Source organism: Acinonyx jubatus, chromosome B3, assembly GCF_027475565.1.
Source record: "Acinonyx jubatus isolate Ajub_Pintada_27869175 chromosome B3, VMU_Ajub_asm_v1.0, whole genome shotgun sequence".
NCBI lineage: Eukaryota > Metazoa > Chordata > Mammalia > Carnivora > Felidae > Acinonyx > Acinonyx jubatus.
In genome coordinates, this window is record NC_069386.1 from 17,377,963 (window position 1) to 17,398,546 (window position 20,584).

General features: G+C 46.1%; 1 protein-coding gene across 9 annotated transcripts in view; it reads right to left on the reverse strand.

Moving 5' to 3' along the window:
- Positions 1 to 1,453: 1,453 nt before the first annotated feature.
- The window catches only part of TTC23 (tetratricopeptide repeat domain 23), a 104,808-nt gene continuing 85,677 nt past the window's right edge, over positions 1,454 to 20,584 (reverse strand). For 5 of the 9 annotated variants that reach the window (XM_015069016.3, XM_053223619.1, XM_015069017.3 and 2 more), the window contains 4 exons: positions 18,678 to 18,827; positions 10,022 to 10,144; positions 2,842 to 2,924; positions 1,454 to 1,984 (listed from right to left, as the gene is read on the reverse strand). In XM_015069016.3, coding sequence (XP_014924502.1) covers positions 1,885 to 1,984; positions 2,842 to 2,924; positions 10,022 to 10,144; positions 18,678 to 18,827 — 456 coding nt within the window. In that variant the 3' untranslated portion in view covers positions 1,454 to 1,884. Of the gene's footprint in view, positions 1,985 to 2,841; positions 2,925 to 3,020; positions 3,102 to 3,788; positions 7,999 to 10,021; positions 10,145 to 18,677; positions 18,828 to 20,584 lie in introns of those variants that run through there. The other 4 variants (XR_008299003.1, XR_008299004.1, XM_015069018.3 and 1 more) reach the window with 4 other exon arrangements.

Here is a 20,584-nt window from a genome sequence, read left to right on the forward strand (position 1 = left end):
AGAAGTAACCTCAGAATTCACTTTTTTCCCCCAAAGCCTAGCATGGCTGTCTGCTCAGGCTGCTATGACAGCGTACTGCAGCCTGGGAGGCTTTAACCACGGACATTTCTCTCTCCCAGTTCTGGAGGCTGGAAGTGAAGGATCAAGATGCTGGTAGATTCGACGCCCGGTTGCAGCTCTTTGCCTGGTTTGCAGACGGTCTTCTTGCTGCAACCTAACGTGGTGGAGAGAGCGATCTTCTGTCTCGTGTCTCTTCTAATCAGGGCACTAATCCCATTCACGGGGCTCTCGTCTCCCAGAGGCCCCACCTCCTAATACATTCACACTGGGGATTAGGGCTTCGTGAATTTTGGAGGTACACACACATTCAGTCCCTGGCAGACTCCAACGTGGTAAATATTTAAAATACTTTTTCTATCCATGTCGGAACCTGTGTCTTCCGACTAGATGGGATACCCTGTGAGTAGTGACTGTGTCTCATGCCTCCAGCTTGCACATGGCCTTCATCCCACCTGGGATGAGTGGGTACGAGTGGGGGTGGCCTGTGTGGTCAGCTGCCATAGCTTCCAAGGGGGACAACGGACCTTGCCTCTCTCTCTCCACCCTGCACAAATGGAACCAGAGCACCTACTGGGCACTGGAGTAGAAGGGGCCCGTGCTGCGTCCTGCTGGCATCTTAGCACCAGCCTACAGCCTTGCTGGGCCTCGGTCCGTGGGATGAGGGTGGGAAGGAGAAGGAACAATGCTGCCCACAGCCCATCCCGCCCACTGTGTACTCTCCCTCCTTCCAGCACCCAGTCTCCTGTGGACACCATGGAGAAAGGTGCTCAAAACTTCCCACTCTGCTCTTCCCTTCTCGAGGGGCAATGGCCTCCCCCGCAGGAGACTGAAGACCACTGTGGACGTGAGTGCTCGTCCACTCCACCCTCCCTACCTCACATGCTGAACCCGGGGAAATAGCTGGGAGAGCAGGGGGCCAAGGGCTGTGCCGACTCCAAAAAGAACCTCCAGAGGGCAGCCATGTTTCTCCTGCCTGGAGTAGAGGCCCCAGGAGTCAGCCGCTCTCTCCTGCAGCTCTTCCCCCCCTGGCCTCACCCCTACTCCTCTGTCTTCATTCCCTTACACCCGCCTCCCCTGACCTCCAGCCCGTTTACTCCCATTACTCCCTGCCCTGCTGTACTGGGCTCTTTCCCTCTGTTACCAACTCATTCTACCACTTTATGTTTAGTAATTAGCATCCATGTTGGCTGGCAAGGTCTGAGAGGATGGGGACAGTGTGTCCTGTTTACTGTCAGGTCCCCAGTTCGTAGCACTGGCCTGGTGCACGCAGGGTGCTCAGCCACGTTCAGTGGCTGTAGGAGTAAAGAGAAGCTTCCTCGAATCCCTCTCTAGGCTCCAGGAACTCTGAGGCAGCCTGCATTTGAAAAACATACCAACCCCAGCACCTCCAAGATTCTTCTTAGCATTTTATGCTGCATCCCTATTATCTTCCTACAAGAAAGGGCTTTGGCCAGCATTTGCTCTCAGACTCCAGATCTATGTGAGGGGCATTCATAGGTACGGCCAGATGTTGGGTCCACTTCCATACACAGGAAGTTTGAAACTTTTGAAGAGAAGCCTTTCAGCCACAGTCGTGCTGCTGGGTAGAAAGTTTTGTTGCAAGGGAAACCACTTGGACGGTGAAAAAGAAATCTGCTTTACAGAAGCACCAGATCACCCTGGAGGGCATCCGCTGTCAAAACGCGACATCTCTGTTGCATGCTGGAGCAAACAGCCCGGAAAAATCTGTCGAATCCCATCTTCTAGTCGGAGAGGTTTATACTGCACCCCAAATGTCAGCACCCGGGCCCGACCCAAGCTTTCTTTGGGGGAGGGGTGGGGCTCTCAGTCCGCTGCGCTGGGCTGCACCTTCCCCGGCACGCCGGTGAAGAAGGCCGGTTTGGCTTTCGGGGCCTGCCGGGTCTTCGCGGCCACCTCGGGGGCCCTGCAAACAAGCAGAAAGTGGGGTGAGCGTGCTGCCCCCGGACCACTGTTGCTCTGAAGAGAAGCCCAGGGGCTGCTGAGCTAACAGCTGGCGAAGGAGTCTGGGGAGGGAAGGCCAAGGAGAAGAGAATCCTGGCACAGCAACCTAAATCCCAAGGTTTTTTTCTCCCGTGTTCTAATTCCTTGCGACCATTTTCTCCCTGAGCTGAGAGGGTCAACCCTTAGCTGGCTCAGCGAGCAGATCACAAGCACAAAGGTTGGGCTGGAGGCCCTGGCGGGCTCAGCGTTCAACGTTGCCTCCGGCTCGGGCCGGCGGCTCTGAGAGAGCGCCCCCTGCCGGCTGTCTCCTCGCCTTCGGTGCTTCCATGATCCTTCCTTGGCGGTCAGCCCACAGGCTCTGGGCCACACTGGCTCTGTGAGGGGCGGCTTCTCCACAGCAGGGAGTGGAAAGACCTGGGGCCAGCCTTCAAGGTGAAGTCAGAGGGCTCTCAGGCCGCCGTCCTGACAGGCACGCTGAAAGCAAAGGGAAGCCAAAGGCAGGCCTCCAGCAGGCCACGCCAGGGCACTGTGCCCTCCTCGCCTGCCAGCAGGGGAGGTGACCCGCAGGCCCTGGTCTGCAGGAGGGAGAGTCCCAGTGTGTTTCTGCCATTATTCAAGAGCCAATCTTTTCTTAGTATCTGGGCAAGGGGGATATTTGACAGCTGGGCTTTCAAAGGAATCACTGGTGTTGCATAGTTTATGAGTTATGGGAAGTCAGTTAGTAAAACTTTCCATGGAAAGTTCCACAGAACCTTACAGAACCAGCTTCCTCTGAGATCTGAATGGCAAAGGAAACAGTGCAAGGGGAAGCCAACTCACTTGGACAGGACGTCCACTGTCTGCTGGGTGGCCAGAGTCCTTTTGTCCTGTGCTCCATATAAGAGGGTCTGAATCTGAAGACACTGCAGAACACCAAGTAGTAATCATGAGGTTATAAAAATGTCACTGAGAGCATTTAACAGGAAAATGAAGTCTCCCTTGAATGAAATAAAGCATACTTCATCCACAGGCCCATGCTTGACAGAACTGGTGCATTCTCAGGGTTTCTCAGGGACAGATTGGCCTTCAATTTGGATGCTCTGAGGGATCCAGGAAACAAATGCAAAGTTTTAACACTATTTTACACAACTCCCTATGATGAGCTATATGCAAACTATAAGCATAGGGGCACCTGGGTGGCTCAGTCGGTGGAGCATCCAACTCTTGATCCCAGCTCAGGTCATGATCTCCCGGTTCATGAGCTCGAGCCCCACATCGGGCTCTTCGCTGACCGCTTGGAGGCTGCCTGGGATTCTCACTCTTCCTCTCTCTGCTCCTCTCCCCCAACTCCTCTCTTTCTCTCTCAAAATAAATAAACATTAAGGGGCAGGCACCTAGGTGGCTCAGTCTATCAAGCGTCCTACTTCGGCTCAGGTAATAATTTCATGGCTCTAGAGTTCGAGCCATGTGTCAGGCTCTGTGCTGACAGCTCAGAGCCTGGAGCCTGTTTCGGATTCTGTCTCTGTCTCTCTCTGCCCCTACCTCCCCCCCAACCCTGCTCACACTCTCTCTCTCTTAAATATCAGTAAACATTTAAAAAATTAAAAAAAAAAATCCCTGACTCTCCCCTTTTGGGTAGGCAGGTTTAAAAATTTCTTAAAAAGTAGCATTTTTAGAAAATAAAGGCAAGAACATTGGTATTGACCAGGGATGGTCTCTAGTTTCGGTTTTTAAATGAGCCTTGCTCAGAAAGGTTTTTAAATTTTTTTGTTTGCTTTTTGTTTTACTTTGTTTTTTTGGTAAAAACATGCTCTATCTTATATGGGCTTTCTATATTCATTACTACACAGTAACTTCTTAGGAATTAATTTACTTAGGACTTCAATATTGAACTTATGTATTATCCAGGGCTAGCTTTGGCTTGATTTCTCCCTTCTGCTTACTGAGCTACCATTTGGTTACTTGTACCAGACCAGGGTAAACTCAAGGAAAGAATAAAGATGCAAGTTGTGCCCCCAAATGGCCGAAATGATTCTTAAAATAGAATGAGGTGGAGGCACTTGCTTTACTGTATATCAGTACCTTTTATAAAACTGTAGTAATTAGGACAGTGGGGTTTTCATCCAGGGATAAAGAAAGAGGTCAGTAGAACATGGCAGAGTCCACTACTTGATAGATGACAGAAGTGGCCCTGAAGGGTCTAGGGGAAAGAGCTGAACTAGTCGGTAAATGGAACTGGGGTCCTGGGCTTTCCAAATGGGAGAAAATGGGTCCCTATCCCATACCAAACACAAAAATCAATCCTAGACAGACGGAGGAACTAAATGTGAAACGAAAGCTCGGAACTTTTAGATGAAAATAGCAGAGGTTTATCTTTATCAGCTTGCAATAGGGAAGTATTTCTTAGACAAGATCCAGGCAAATCAAAAGTAAAAGACTGATAGGATTTAACTGTATTAAAATTCAAAACATCTATGCACCAAAATTCACCTTAAATAAAGTACAAGGAGGGAAAGTATAAAGTACAATAAGGGAAAATATTTGCACAATACCGAGAGGGGATTAGGACTAAGGACGCATAAAGAACAAACTACCAATAGAAAATAATCAAAAGATATTATTCAAAGAAGTTGAAAACTAAGAGGCTGATAAACACACCTAAGTTCACTAGTAATCAGAAATGCAAACTAAAACTTCAAGGGCGTTGTTCCTTTGCTCTTAAATTGCAAAAATTATGGTCTGATAATGATAATACCAAGCTTTATCACAGGTGTTAAGCAAAAAGTACTCTTTTATATATTGATAGTGGATGTTGAAATTGGTACCACTTTTAGAACAATCTGGCAATATTTAGTAATGGATAGGTACATGTACGATACACAAATTTTTGATGCGCATATAGCCACATAGATGAATCTCATGATTATAAAGAGGAAAAAACAAATTGCAGTTGAATGCATTATATATATTATTATATATTACATATTATTAAAATACATATTACATATAATTTATATGAAGCTTAAGAAGCATGTATATAACAAGATTGCAAAATAACTTTAGTAAATTAATTTGGTAAATAGTAAAATAGTAAAGACATAGTAAAATAATTACGACAACGTGGGAATGATACCAAATTCAGGATAGCAGTTGTCCGGAGGTGGGGTGGGGAAGGCTAGTAGTGGGGACTTCAACTGTACAGACCCATACATGTTTTATTGCTTATATTGAACAGTGAACTCAAAGGTGTTGGTTACATTCTTCATGCTTTTCTGCATATCTGAAATACTTTACATTTTTATAATATTGAATTGGTTGTTCTACACGGTAACAGCTTGAGTCAAAAAAAGTCTGAGGCTTTGGGGACTTTGTACTGAAGACTGTTTATTCGTTCTGATCTGCCAACCATTTTTAGGTCTTCAGGAAAATTAAAATGCAGGCAGCCAACATGCTTTGTCTTTAAAAGATGTGGAAAATATCAAAACCGACTGAATGTTTGGTTCAATCTGAGGAATTGAAAATGTGGCTCTGGAATCTGAGAATGTGGTTGTCTTCTGGAGGAAAGAGGTATTATTAGACGAAGATAGGACGGGGTTTTGGGGTTTTTTTGTTGTTCTTTGTTTTTGTTTTGAAACAACAGACCTTCACTCTTTGTTGAATTATGTAACACCAAGGAAGTAGCAAACTTGTTCTGTCATTCCATTTAGCATATAATCCAAATGCTCCAAAATCCCACCCCCTCCACCCAAATAAGCCACAGGCTTTCGGAATCCGCACTGGGGGACCTGGCCTGGCCTGCTGCTCTTCCCATGGGTTTGGGCCAGCTCTCCTTTAATCCACGGATAAACTGCTGTGAACTTGGGAAACTTAAGGAACTCTGAGAAAGTTCTGTGTTGCTTTTGGGGACAGGTTTCCAACATCCAGGACACTTGATGTAAACTCTTCCCGCCCTCCTCTCCCACGTGGCTCCCAGCTGCTGGAAGCCTGGGGGCGTCTCCAGGCAGGGTCCAGCAAGGGAGGTGCTCAGGCAGGGACAGAAAACAGGAAGCAAGCAGGCTTTCCCCTCATTCATGCTTGGCAGTGAGAGGCCGCTGTCCAGGGCTAACGTTCTTGCCAGGACAGACTTCATTTTCCCCTACATGGCCAGAAATACCTTAACTCCGTGTGAAAGATCAGGTCTCATTTTAAACTCATCTGCCTTCTCTGTTTACATATCTACGAGTACCTCCCTTGCAGCTCATTTTGAGATGAGCTGATGTCTCGGTGTTAGTTCATTCACTGAGACATTAGCATTTTACTGACATTACAATCATTATTTGAGATGGTCTGAGGTCTCGGTTTACCCTGCCTTAACAGAGGGCCTCCGAAATCCAGAACTCAGGAGGGATATCCATCCTACCCTTTGGGTTACTGAAGCTTCTCTCTGGCCCCTCATTCTCTAGGGAAAAACATACTATTAGCTAACTTTTTCAGATTTCTAGGTACAAGGACAGGGCAATTGACGGTGCTTATACCAATTCTCACTGGTTCTACTAACCACCTCCATTCCAGACCTTGTGTGCTGGTCATTGTCCCTGGGGAAAATGTGTGTAGGGAGACTGGAGGTAGGAGAGAAGGTCATAATCAATAATCAAGCCCAGAGAGAGGTCAGCCCATCCCCATCCCTACTCCCTAGACCCTGGCAGTCAAGATTCTTCTCTTCTTGGCATTAATAGATTTTGGTTTTTTTTAAGGCTACTTATCCTCCTTAAGGAGATTTGCCCCCAGTTCTAGCTGAAGCGAGAAGAGATGTAAAGGGATGCCAACTAGGAGAGGGAAATGGGTCCTCAGCCCCTACCTAATCTCCTTTAGATGACAGTGCCCAGGGACACCATACCAGGCACCACATCAGGAAAGAATGGTTCACCTACTAGCTGGAATAGTTTTCAAGAGCTACCTTTTTAAAATAGTGAGGGGCGCCCGGGTGCCTCAGTCAGTTAAGCGTTCGACTTCAGCTCAGGTCATGATCTCACAGTTTGTGGGGTCGAGCCTGGCGTCAGCTCTGTGCTGACAGCTCAGAGCCAGGAGCCTGATTCAGAAAATTTTAAATAGTGAAATAACCCCCTTACTGACCTTACTAGGAAATGTTTTACATAGCTGTGTATTTACCTAAGAAACATAAATTGAATTTTTCAGTGCTCTACTGCTCTTAGCTAAATTTGCTTAAGCATTTTTGTGTGAAACAGGTTATTTCGATTCTTTTGTTAAAAATATGGACGCTGTCAGAGACAAAGTCAATAAATGTTATTTGAACCTACTGGGAGCCCAGCATTTTAAACAACTCTCTGAACTAAGTGAAGAATCCCAAATCCCGGTGGTGGAATATTCTATAGCATAAATAAAAGGTATTTTGTGCTCTCCAGATTCTTCTTCCAAGGCCAGTGCACTCCTATTTGAAACCAGCCTGTACAGGGTGCTTCTTATTTTTCTCTAAGTGGACAAAAACCCTGGAATTTCCAGGATCCAGATGAATTTTGGGGAACTGTTATATTGCTGTTACGCTCTTTGATTTTATCTGCAGGGGTTGGGAGAAGTCATTTGTGTTTCTATTATTCCTTAAATACCAAACAAGAAGCTTTCCACCCCCTGCAGAAAGACAAGAGGTAGCACCCGCTTCCACACTGGCCTGCAAGCTGTTCCCAGAGGGGCCACATTTGTGTTGCTCGCCTTCGTGCCGCAGGTTCCGGAACATTCCTTGGCACGTGAGTAGGGGTGATATTTGCTAGATGAATGAACGATCAAACAAGAGGACAAACAGTTCAACTGAGGAAGTTCTTATATGGAGCCTGAAGACACGGTTGGACCACAGGGCTCCAGGGATCTGTCAGCAACTGACATCTCTGGTAAGGACGCTTCATCGTGGGTGCCATGTCACGAAGCCTCGCCCTCAAAATCCAGGCAGGTTCGGTAGCCGCAAGAGTGCTGCTCGCTGTGCACTGCTTCCCTTAGCAGTCATTCCTAAAGCCAGGGCAAGTTACGACACGACTGTAAGCACCTGATGTGAAACTGAAAACTTATTTTTGACATGACTGAGTTTTGCAAGCTAGGTTTCTGAGGGGCCTGGGAGGCAAGGCAGCTGGGACAAGAGCCACCAGTTGGTGTCTTCCTAGCTCTGGCCTACCCATGTGCCCAAGAACTCACACCCTTCCCAGTGTGGCTGCAGGGGTGGCCCGGGGACAGCTGCGGGGTAGAGGTTCACTGACTCTGTGTACTCTGGCTTTAGAAAACCACGACAGGGGTACCTGGGTGGCTCGGTCAGCTAAGTTTCTGACTCTGCATTTTAGCTCAGGTCATGATCTCACAGTTTGTGAGTTTGAGCCTCGTGTCAGGCTCTGTGCTATTAGCTTGGGATTCTCTCTCTCTCCCCACCCCTCTCAAAAAATAAATAAAACATTAAAAAAAGAAAGAAAGAAAGAAAACCATGACAGCTATATCCCCCAAAAGAAGCATATTTTCCGGTTTGGGCAGGAATCTCTGAAAACCTGCAGTCATTACTCAAGGCCATTTATTTGCATGGCCGGTACCTCTGAAGAACTGGATTGGGGTGCCTTAGCCCTCCCTTCACCCATCAACCCCCCGCCCCCCAGCCTTCAGTCCTGGAATTGGACCATAATTCCTATCAGGGAATTTCAGACAATGGATGTGCTGATGGGATAAATCCTACTTAGTCACTGAGGCCATGTGGCAAAGGCCTGTCTCTAAAGAGCCATCTCAGTGGCAAGGCCACAGGGCTCGATGATGGAAAACTGACAAAGACAGACTTTCATGCCTGGTAAGGGTCATGCCAAGCTCGTCGTGCTAGTCCAAGTATTTTGTCCTTATGGGGAATGAAAAACAAAGCCACAGAAAGGTAAGATTTTTAACAACGACTCTAATTCTCACAATCTAAAACTACTACTCTTCTTTTACACATTATCTGATGCGACAGCATGTCCGTGGCGGAGAAGCTACCCTGATGCTCATGAACTGTGGCTCTGTTTACATGTCAATTCTCAAGGCTGGCGCCAAGAAAAAAAAGATGTCAGGAAAGATGCCTTCAACGTTTAGAAAAAACACAAATGCGCCTTCACGGACACATCTTTACAAGGCAGGCAGAAGTGATTTACTTAAATGATGACCTTGGCGGAACTGAAAGGACAAATCGAAACATAGTTCATCAGGGAGCATTTTCCTACAGAAACAGGGGCATGTGTGGGTGGGCGTTCCCCAAGCCACTCGGGCACCAGCCTTGTCCTCACTAGGCCCGAGTCCTCCATATCTACTCATTCCCGCAGCAGCTGTTTGCAGAGCATTGGCGATATGCCGACCTGTGTCCACCTCAGGGACAGAGCAGAGTGGCCAGGCCTGGGCCTTGCCCTCAGGGGCCTCCAGTATAGTGGGGGAGCCAGACATTGAGAGATTTTTGTAAATGAACGTGTGATAACAACTGATGATAAGAGCTGTGGAAGAGAAAAGAAGATGGGGCGACGGAGGAAGAAAAGTGGGGGGTGGTCAGTGGTGGGAGAGGGCACTTGGTCAGTGAAGGCCCCTGTGAGGTGACATGTGAGTTGAGAACGGCACGATGGGGAGTCGGCCATGTGGGCACAGGCCCGGGGAAGGGGGTGCTGGTGCTGGGGTCCCAGGCAGGAGGACTGGGAGGTGTTTGAGGGAGCACACTATGATCCCCCTTCTCTCTCACTCTTGCTCTCTCTCCCTCCCTCTCACGTGCACGCTTGCACACTTGCACCCCTGCAACTCCCTTACCTGGAGGACCACTAATACTGAATCCCCAGGATTGCTGCATGGGTGGGAGGGATGCCTCCCACGGCAAAGGGACAGATAAGGTGGGATCAGGGGCCCCAGGACGAGGGACGTGTGAGATGAGGAAGAAAGGGGGCCCGGGGACTCTGGAGAGAGACCCGTTTGCAAAGCTCTCCCCGAGTGTCTGCGGAGGGCCAGCCTTGAAAGTGTGGGTGTCATCCTTGTCTCCCTCACTCCTCACCTCTGAGTTGCCACGTGCCGTGGGTTCTACATCCTTATCGGCATCCCTTGACTCCCCCACGACCTTGCTCCAGCCCCTGGCCACTGTCTTGGAGCAAGCTACCACCATCTTTCTCCAGGACAACTGCAACACAAATATTTAGAGAACAAACACATCAGCAGGACGTGCTGGTGTGGGGAATCCTGCTGCGCACCCACGGATGGGTCACGGCTTCCTTCTCTAAAGCGGACAGCCAGCTCTTTGTATAAAAGCTGGACTCGCCTATTTCAGAGTTGGACAGAGCAAGAGATCCAGACCCTTTGAAAAGCTAAGCCTTTTGAGCTGCCTTTTCATGGCCCTTTCCCTGGCTGTGGAACACAGCCACCTCGTCGGGTCCTTCCTGAGCCAGTGCAGTCTCGCCAACCATTCCTGACCATCGCTCTTTCCACCTGTTCATGGTCACGCTGCATTTATGTGGTAGGTTTGGCCTTCCCCTCCTTTGCCAGCCCTCCACCCATAAACTCATGGTTGTCCCTCCTCTAGTGAGGCTCTGGCAAAACACCAGTGTCAGGCCAGGACAGTCTGCTCAGACCACGGTTCTGCGCCCTCCAGACTCCGATGCCAATTTAGGAGCATCTAAGGCACTGAGGACTCAACAAGCAGCAGTGAGAGCTCCGATGGTTGAGGAACTTTCCAATGTAGCCTTGTGTCGGGGGCAGTCTGGGCACGCTGCCCATCTGTGTTTTCTAAGGGACAGCAAAGGCAGAGGGGTGCTTTGTGTGGGCTGCTGTGGTTGGGGGGCCTGACCCCGAGGATAGGGACTCTTCTGGGCAGCCTATGGCCAGCAGAGCTGGAATTCTCATTCCCACCTAGCCTAGAGCAGGCACAAAGGAGGCTCCACATTTTCTCCATGGAAGGTCAAAAAAGGATGACCTTGATCCCTCTAACCATCAGCTCCTATTGTGATACTCTTATCAACCAATTTACAAACAGCTTTAAGTGAGGAGTGCTTGCAACGCCTTTAAGCCTGCTTCTCAACTCAAGAACAGGATTTTTTTTTTTTTAATATGAAATTAATGTCGTCACGACCTTACTCTCTTTCTAAAAGGATCTGAGGTGGGCTGTGGCAGCCCAACAATGGGTTAGTCAGTGATGATTAGGAAAATCAGGATCAAGGACAAATGGGACTACACATGAAAACAGTGTGGGCTAACATGGGGCTCTGTGGGGACTCCAAGCTCGATCTGGATCTCCTGGTATCCAGGGCAACGAGGAAAACACCACACAGGCTAAAGGGAAAGTAAAACTAAATGGTCCGCTGATAGAATGGCAGTGCGTGAATTATGTATAAAATACAGCTGTCAACCAGGAGGCTCTGTGTGCTTGGCCGGTCGCAGGAATGGCTGTTCTAGGGTCTCGACCCATGGCCACATGAGATCCTTCCAGGGGTGGCTCTCTCATCTACAATCTACGAGTAAAAACCATTTTCCTTTGCCCTTCTTCAACTGATTCATTACAGTGGGCTTTGGATTTCTTGGAGAGAGGTCACATAAAATTATGTTATTCTTTTATGGAGATGTTTAATGTCTGCCATTATAAAGCACTCAAGTAGTGGACTGAACCCTTAATACGAAGGTTGGATGAAGGAGGGGCCCACACCCAGCTTCACCCTGTCACTGGGCCCAGGATTAATCCAGAGAGGCTACTGACCTGGGAAACAGTCTATTCCTCGCCCCCCCTCCCCCAAATGTATGTATGTTCAGAGGTGGGGGAGGGAAAGAGAGAGAATCCCAGGCAGGCTCTGCATTGTCAGCGCAGAGCCCCATGCGGGGCTTGAACCCATGAACCGTGAGATCATGACATGAGCTGAAGACAGACGCTTAACTGACTGAGCCACCCAGGCGCCCCAGGAAACAGTCTTTAGGAATTCTTTTTTGCCACCTTTCACCTGGATGGAAATGTTGGCAGTGATGTCCATCCTAGAATCAAACCAGGTCTCTATGTCGCAAAAACATAGCGGAGGTTGTGCTGTGGAAATTTCCATCTGGAGCCAACAGATTTCTCCAATTTACTCCTGCAGGCAGACGCCTTTGAAAGATAGATCAATAATATGGTTTTCCTTGCAGTAATTTAATCCGGCTGTCTGCTTTGTCTCTCGTGACTTCCTGTTTTTCATGCCCATGGGACCATGGCCGGGCCATGCAGCACAGGAGGGCACATCTGGAAAAGCTGGTGTTCCTTGGATTCCTGTTCCAGGGTTGAAAACTTGGGGGACACAGCTGTTGTGATAAATATGCGAGAAACGCTCAGCTGGTAGCTTTAGGGAGCTACCTAAGGGCTGACTAAGAAAGTGTGGCTCAACAGCCGACGCGCAAGTCCTGTGTGTGTCCTATGCCCACAGTGTGGCCAGTCCTGTCCTCAGATGGGCACATGTGGAGAAGGGACGAGGACCGCACGTACTGCAGCACGCACACCCAATAGACATGCAGGTTTCAACCCTGTCTCCCTGCGTTCTGGCAAATGGCCAGAGAGCTTCAAAATGCCAAAGCCATTGTGTTCAGGACAGATGGTTAATAAGGCCAAACTAAAGTGAAAACATTTCACTAACTTCCACTGTAGGCTTGGGGAGTGATGAAATCTGACAATTTGTTGAAGCTGAGCTGCTTTTAAGCCCTGTGGGTGGGCACGAGGCCCAGAGCAGTGATCTCGACCTTCCCCCAGAAGCTAGATTGCAGATCCCTGGGCCCCTGGACCCCTGCCCGACTCAGATTCAGAAGGTCACCCCGATGCAGGGCTTTAAGCCCCCATGCTTGGTGAACCACTGGCAATAAGGAAAGCATGTGGGCTTTACTATAGAGTAGCCTACCCAGAGGCAATTTATTTACTTCCAGGAGCCTCCGTCCTCTTGGCCTGTAAAACAGGGCTACTGAAGTCTGGGCTGTGAGGATCAGGAATGACGTTTGAGCGCTGGGCAGCAGGAAGCCTGGCCCCCAGCCTGCGGTCAGCGGTGGTACCCGCCCAGCCCCGCCGGGGACAGCGGGGCTTCATACAGGTTCGTGTGGCCCCTGCTCAAGTTTCTTGAGCATCTGCTACCATTTGCCAGCTTCCCCCCATTCCTGGGGTCCCTCCCCAGCCTGGAGTTGAGTGGCTAGGCTTTCCCTATTTCATGGACACTCCTCAGAGGAGAAACAAAGAAGGGGAATCACAGTGGAGATTCCCAGGGGCAGGCAGTGCCTCAGCCAGGAAAGCCCTGCCCTCTCCTCCTCCTGGTACTCTTCAGGACCCGGAACTCCGCCAGACCCTGCTGCTCGCAAAGCAGCCTGCCTTTCCTCCCCTCACTCCATCCCCGGAACAACATGGGACAAAGGAAGCCTCGGCGTTGCTGTCACCTCCACTTTACAGATGAGAAAACTTTGGCCTCTTGCCTCGATTCTTGGACCATTCCATTCTCAACACTATCCTCACATGATTTTTTTCTTCTCATTTCTTTTTATTTAAAAAAATTTTTTTTAATTTAAAAAATTTTTGAGACAGAGAGAGAGCATGAATGGGGGAGGGTCAGAGAGAGAGGGAGACATAGAATCCAAAGCAGGCTCCTCGAACTCACGGACGGTGAGATCATGACCTGAGCCGAAGTCGGAAGCTAAACCGACTGAGCCACCCAGGTGCCCCCCTCTTTTTATTTTTTTTAAATTGCTTTTAAAGATTTTATTTTTTAAGCAATCTCCACACCCAGTGTGGGGCTTGAACTTACAACCCTGAGATCAAGAGTTGCATACTTCACCAAATGAGCCAGCCAGGTGCCCCTGATTTTTTTTTTTATGTTTATATATTTTTGAGAGAGACACAGAGCACAAGCAGGGGAGGGGCAGTGAGAGAGGGCGACACAGAATCTGAAGTAGGCTCCTGGCTCTGAGCTGTCAGCACAGAGCCCAACACTGGGCTCGAACCCACGAACCATGAGACTGTGACCTGAGTCGAAGTCAGACACTTAACCAACTGAGCCACCCAGGCGCCCCAAAATCCTAAGTACAAATAGAGACCTATGGTGCCCTGCTTAAAATTCCCTTAATGGCTCCCAGCTGCTTAGAGCAAGGTTCAGAAAACTTTCTGCAAAGGGCCAGATGGTAAATATTATAGGCCTTGCAGGCCAAGAGACAAAAATTGAGGCTACCGTGTAGGCACTTAGGTAACAGGAGGGAGTGCAATCTTCCTCAAATTTGTTTTATCAATGAAATTATGAGGAGGTTTCTTTGTAATCTAGTTTTGCTAATGAGAAGGACAGATTTCCTTTTTGGTGCCGATAAAATTTCACGTAGTTGGGGTTCAGGTAGTGTTCCCCTACCATCTGATCAATTTATGATCACCTGTAAAATGATTACAGGTTTAACGACTAACTGCAAAAACCATTTTTAACTTGGTCTATGTCCTTAACTATAATGAAATAAAACACAGGCAGTGAACTGGTCATTGTTTGGGACCCCTTCTTTTTAAAAAAATATTTATTTACTTTTGAGAGAGAGAGAGAGGGAGAGGGAGACAGAGAGAGAGAGAGGAGGGCCGAGAGACGGGGACACAGAATCTGAAGCATGTTCTGAGCTGTCAACACAGAGCCCAATGTGGGGCTCGAATTCACAAACTGTGAGATCATGACCCAAGCCGAAGTCGGACGCTTAACAGACTGAGCTGCCCCTAGACCCCTGCTTAAAAGATCAAGTCTCAGCTCCTTAACGTACAAACACGGCTGCAGGGACCTGCCCTCACGTCTATCCCAGAAACTCTCCCAACACAGTTGGCCCCAACTTTTTGCTTCTTAAACAGGCTTCGCTCTCTTATCCCTGAGCTTTTTCTTCCAGCCCATTTCCAACCTGGGACTTCCTGTCTCTGCTCGGCTATACTCTCTTTCAGGACTACTTACCTGGACACCTTCCCCAAGCCCTTCCCTCCCATAGATCCCAGTGTGGACTTGGAGAACTTAGCACATAATATCACAGTTGGGCCTTTACAATCTGTAACTCCCTCACTGGCCTGGGATGCTTTCGAGGGAGGAAGCTACTGCCTACCTACTGTACTCACTGCACATGCTTCAAAAATAGGGACTGCATCCCAGGTCTTCTGTTTCCTGCACCATCTCTAGTGGGGACCACCCAGCTGCCTTGAGAGCACCATGTTCTTACACCCTAGCACGCTCTTGGCCTCAACTGACTGATCCAGGGTGAACACTGGATTCAAGTCAGGCCTACAGCCCTTTCTTGAGATCTTTCGAGCTGTGACTGAGAAATGGCACAGTGTAGGGAGTAAAACCCTGGAGGGCCGGCAGCCATGATCTCCATCGTGAGGGGAGACACTACCATGACAGAGGTGGAGGAAGAGGATGTGCAGAGAGAAGCAGACAGGAGTCCTGGGCAGAGAGAACCTTGGAACATTCTCCTGAGCCTCAGCTGCATGCTGCTGTGCTAATCATCTGCCTAGTGGCCCTTCCTTGGAAACCACAAGACACCTGAGCTAGTTTGACCATTTTCTGTCGGTGGCAATCCAAAGATTCCTTGATCTTGGCAATCCAAAGATTCCTGATCTTGGCATTCTCCCCACTAGCCACTGGTTTCCAAACGTTTTAAAGCATAGGAACCTCTAGTTCAAACAGAATCTTACTGAGAAGCCCGGCATGTGAAATGGCTGTAATATAGGATAGACCACATGGTCCAGTCTAATAAAGCCCCACTCTGACAACTCCTGACTTTGAAATCAATGCTGAGATACTCTTTTAGCCTCAGTTGCCTGCTTTTTAAAAACAAAACAAAACAAACAAAAAACAAAAAACAGAGCAGAGGTATCCAACTCTTCAGGCTGCTATAGGGCTTAAGTAAGTTAATATATGTAAATCGTTTAACAAAGTGTCAGGGATAGAACAATCAGTCAATAAGCATTAAATTAGAAGTAGGGGATGGAGAAACCCAAGGCAACTGCCACTCTTAGCACCCTTATAACTCTTCCCTCAATAATGTCTTTGGCATATGTATAATGTTTAAATTATCTGAAATGATTAATATATCTTCCTGGTTAGACTGGACAGTCTCACAAAGACAAGAAGCATATCTGTCTTGGTCACTGTTTTACCCCAGGTCTGCCTAGCACAGCTACTGGCCTCTAGAAGGTGACCAGTAACTACTGTTGACTAAATGATAATAGATATATGTATCATCTTGTTAAAAAATATACACCATACATGTTGCCTTCTGCAACGGATTCAGAAAAGTCGTAAGAAGAGATAAAGGCTCAATGGACAGGGTAGCCTACTCAAAACTAAAGTTAATTCTTTTGGTTTGGTCAGTTACATTACTTGGAGGTTCCCAGGTTTCACCATTTTAAAACTAATTAATGTAATGAAAACACAACATGACAAGACTTCAGAGGTACACTTAAAGTAATAAGGAAAATTCATAGCATAAAATACTATATAAAAAAATGGAAACAAATAAATTCAATTCCCTGTTCAAAAAGACAGGAAAAACTCCAACCACGTAAAACAAAATAAGTTACAAGAAAATAAATAATAAGGATAAAATCAGAAATCAGTGAAACAGAATAGGAAGGCAACTGACCTATGGAGTTTGAAAAACTAACAAAATAGACAAACCACTAACTAACTCAGCCAGCAAACAAGGGAGGAGATCCAAATATAAAACTAAGAAATGACAATAAGAAGATAACAACTAAAAAAGTAGAAATTTAAAAAATTCATGAGATTACTTTGCAAATCTCTATGCAAATCTATCTGAAAATGACAGTGAAATAGATAAATATGGTTTACCAAAATGACTTCATTGGAGCCAGAAAGCTTCAACAGAGCAAACTTTACAGAGAAATAGAGAAGACTGTCAAAGAATTCCCTGCTACCCCAAAAAAGCACCAGGCCTAAAGAATTTCACAAGAGGTACAAACCTTCAAAGATTTGTTTTAGTGCTGCATAAATTCCTGTAGGCTTAGAAAATAAAAGTAAACTTCCGAATTATTTTTATGAAGCAAATATGACATTGTTACATTGTTACTTAAACAAGTATCACTTACCAATAAGGGCAAAACATCCTAAAATAAATGTTAGCAAACAGAATCAACATTGCACTGAGAAAATAGTTTAATATGACTAAGGGGATTTATTCCAGGAATGCAAGGTTGGTTTGATATGATAATAAAATATACCATATTAAGTGATTTAACAAGAATCATATGATTATTTAATTCCAGTGATGCTTTGACAAAATGCAGCACTTTTTTCTAATAAAAAAATACTCATGAAAATAGAAATTGATGGATACACTTCTTTACCATGGTAAAATATATAAACCTTAGTCCAAAGCCAGCATGTACCATATGAAGAATCACTAGAGGCATTTGCACTAACATCAGGAACAAGACAAGGATGCTTATTATCTCTACTCTTACTTATTATTGTATTGTAGGTACAAGCCAATGCAATCAGATAAGAGAAATCAATAAGAAACATAAGAATTGGAAAACAGAAAGTAAAACTATTTGCAGATGATGTAATGGTACACCTGAAAAACCTGAAAGAACCAATGTTCAAATTAACTCAAGCAAGAAAAGAATTAAGTAAGCTAGCAGAATATAAAATAACATAGAGAAACCAATAGTTTGCATGCACATACACAAACAGTTAAAAAATATAATACTGGATAAAACTCCATTTATAATAGCATTAAGGAAGAGGAAATGCTTAGCAATCGACTTAATAAGAAATGTGCAAAACTTGTATAAGGAACACTTTAAAATGTGCCTGAATGATACGTAAGTGGATGTGAACAAATACAAAGACATCCTTTGTTCTTGGGTAGAATGACTCTACATCATGAAGATGTCAGTCCTCTTGAAGTTCATTTATAAATAACATGCTCCTCAAAAAAAATACCATCAAACTTCTTATGGAGCTAGACAAGTTGATACTAAAGTTCAGGTGGAAAAATAAATATGGAAAAATGTCTACAAAACACAATAGTCTAGGGAGATAAAAAACCATGAGGGGAGTCTAGTCCTACCTGCTATTAAATCATGCTATGAAATCTCCATAATTAAGACAATTAGGCACTGGAATTTGAGTAAACAAAAACACAAACAGAAGAGAATAGGAATCTAGAAATAGACTTAAATATATACACAAGTGTAGTACATGATGAAGGTGTCACCTCAAATCACTGGAGCATAGATGGGCTCTTTAATAAAATGGCACTGGACAACTGGGAAACCGTTTGAAAAAAGATAACATTGGCTCCTTACCTCATACCTTCCACACAAACAAACCCCAAATTTAAAAAGAAACAGACATACAAGTACTAGAAGAACACATACAAGAATTCAAGAATTCCTCCATGAACTGAGTGTACCGAAAGAGTACAAGAAAATTGATAAATCACACTATGTAAAAAATTTAAAACATTTGCATGGTAAAAAAATAATTGATAATTCATTTAAAAACATATGTGTATAAAAGGATTACTATATTGCTTACCCAAAAAGTGTTGGCTTGGATCAACTGCGAAAGTGATGTCATCTTACCTAAATAAGCCACTGATAAAGTTTCATTTACAAACAGCATGGTGGAGGGAGAGAAAGTGACCCGTGGGGAGAGTTTTCTCTGCATTAGTACTGGCTCCAGCTTTACCTTCTTTAGTTTCTTGTGGGCCCCACTCTGGTTCCCCTGTGCCAGGTCGGCCCCACCTAACAGCCGGTATGTCTCTGCCACCTCCGGGCTGAGGTCACCAAACACTGCCACTTTGGCTTCCAGGGACTCTCTCAGGATGGAGATTGCTCTCTGTGAAGGGAACAAAAGTTAAAGTCTGGTTAAAAGCTCAAAGGCTGATAAAATCCATGCCTCTTAAGAAAATGGTGTGACTGATGTGTATTTCCACTTTTCAGGGGAATGGGTTTGGGTGGTGTCTCCTGAGCTAAGCCTACTCTCCCCTTTAAACCGGGGACAGGAAGTAGCATACATGTGAGCGGAGAGGTGCTCACCATGGAGACACAATGCATAAAGGACACCTGGAGAGCAAAGCCACTTCAGACAATGCAGGAATTCATTTCAGTCAAGCAGTAGGAGCAAAAGCTAACATGTTTTGTGTCCTTTATGTGCCAAGACCTGTACTAAACAGTTTGCATGTGTGAGTTCATGTAATTCTGTCTCCTTTAGGTAAGTACAGTTTTAATCCTCACTGAACAGAGGAGGAAACTGAGGTACAGAGCAGTCAAGAAACTTGCTCAGGTCTGACTCTTGATGTCGGCTCAGGTTGTAATCTTGTGGTTGGGGAGTCAGGTCCCAATTGGCATTCTCTAGCCACCATCCCCCTCTCTCTCCCTCTTTCTCTCTCTCTGCTCCTCCCCTGCTCAGGCTCTCTAAAGCAACAAACATTTAAAAAAAAAAAAAAGGAAAAGAAAAAGAAACTAGCTCAGGATCAGACAGACAGCTCCCCAGTGGCAGACCTAGGATCTGAATCCGGCCAGTAATTTGAATCCTTTTCAGTTGCAGGCTCTTCTGCCTATGTGCCCAGGGACGTTCTTACATTAAGTGAAAATTAGAGTTTCCTGGCAATGTATGTACTTACAAAACATCCAGAACATATTCCAGGGTTTTCTATTTCTCATAAGAAATAGCTTAGGAAACCAAAAGCAAACATTCCAACATGGTGAAAAATTAAATACATTTGACATTTTGTTTGGTTTCTTGGGTTTATTTATATCAACGTGGAATAAAAAACATGGCTTGGTCAGAAACCAGTATCTTCTGACATTAATCTCTTGAGTCAGACACTAAGACATACAGAGGGAAGGCCCTGTCTCCACCACCCACATTTCTCCTGAAATTCTTCTGTGGTCTTGTACACGAAAGCAGGATTAGGCTGCAGGATACAAATGCTGAATTTGAGACTCAAATAAGGCCGGAACCGATTAAAGGGTGTCCCCACCAACTGGCCCTGGAGGTGTCCTGATAGCACTCCACAGATGGAATGAGCTGGCAAAGCTTTACTCGTTTTATTGGCAGTAATATGGGTTAGGTGCTAGGGTTGGGGTATGGAACCAACCACAGAGAAGGCAGTGATGAGGCAGAAACAATTTCTTAGGTGGAAAGATGAAATCACCAGAGAAACTGGAAACTGTGAAGCGTGTGGCCTACCCTGGTACGTGGGTAACTTGCTTGATGCTAAAGTGCATCACGTCCTTTTGTATCACATCCCCTCCCAACCCCTGTGAGCAAGGATTTAGTGTGGGGCAGGTGTTGGGCTCGGCAACTTATTCTTGTCAATTGGTTGTCAGGTTTGGAGGAGCCCATGATGGAAAGAAGAGCCGGACTCTTTTTCCTAAATGAAGCTTTCAATGCCATTTATAGTCAGACTAGGGAAACTAGAGAGAAATCTGCATGAACTTGAACGGCAGGTCACGATGGTGATGGACGAGATGCGACATGGGTTTGGAGGAAACAGAGACTGTGTCAGTCTGTGAGAGGTAGAAAAACTTAAGGGAGAGGAGTGAATTAAAAATAGGACCTGGGTGGAAGGAGGAGAGGGCATGGGAAAC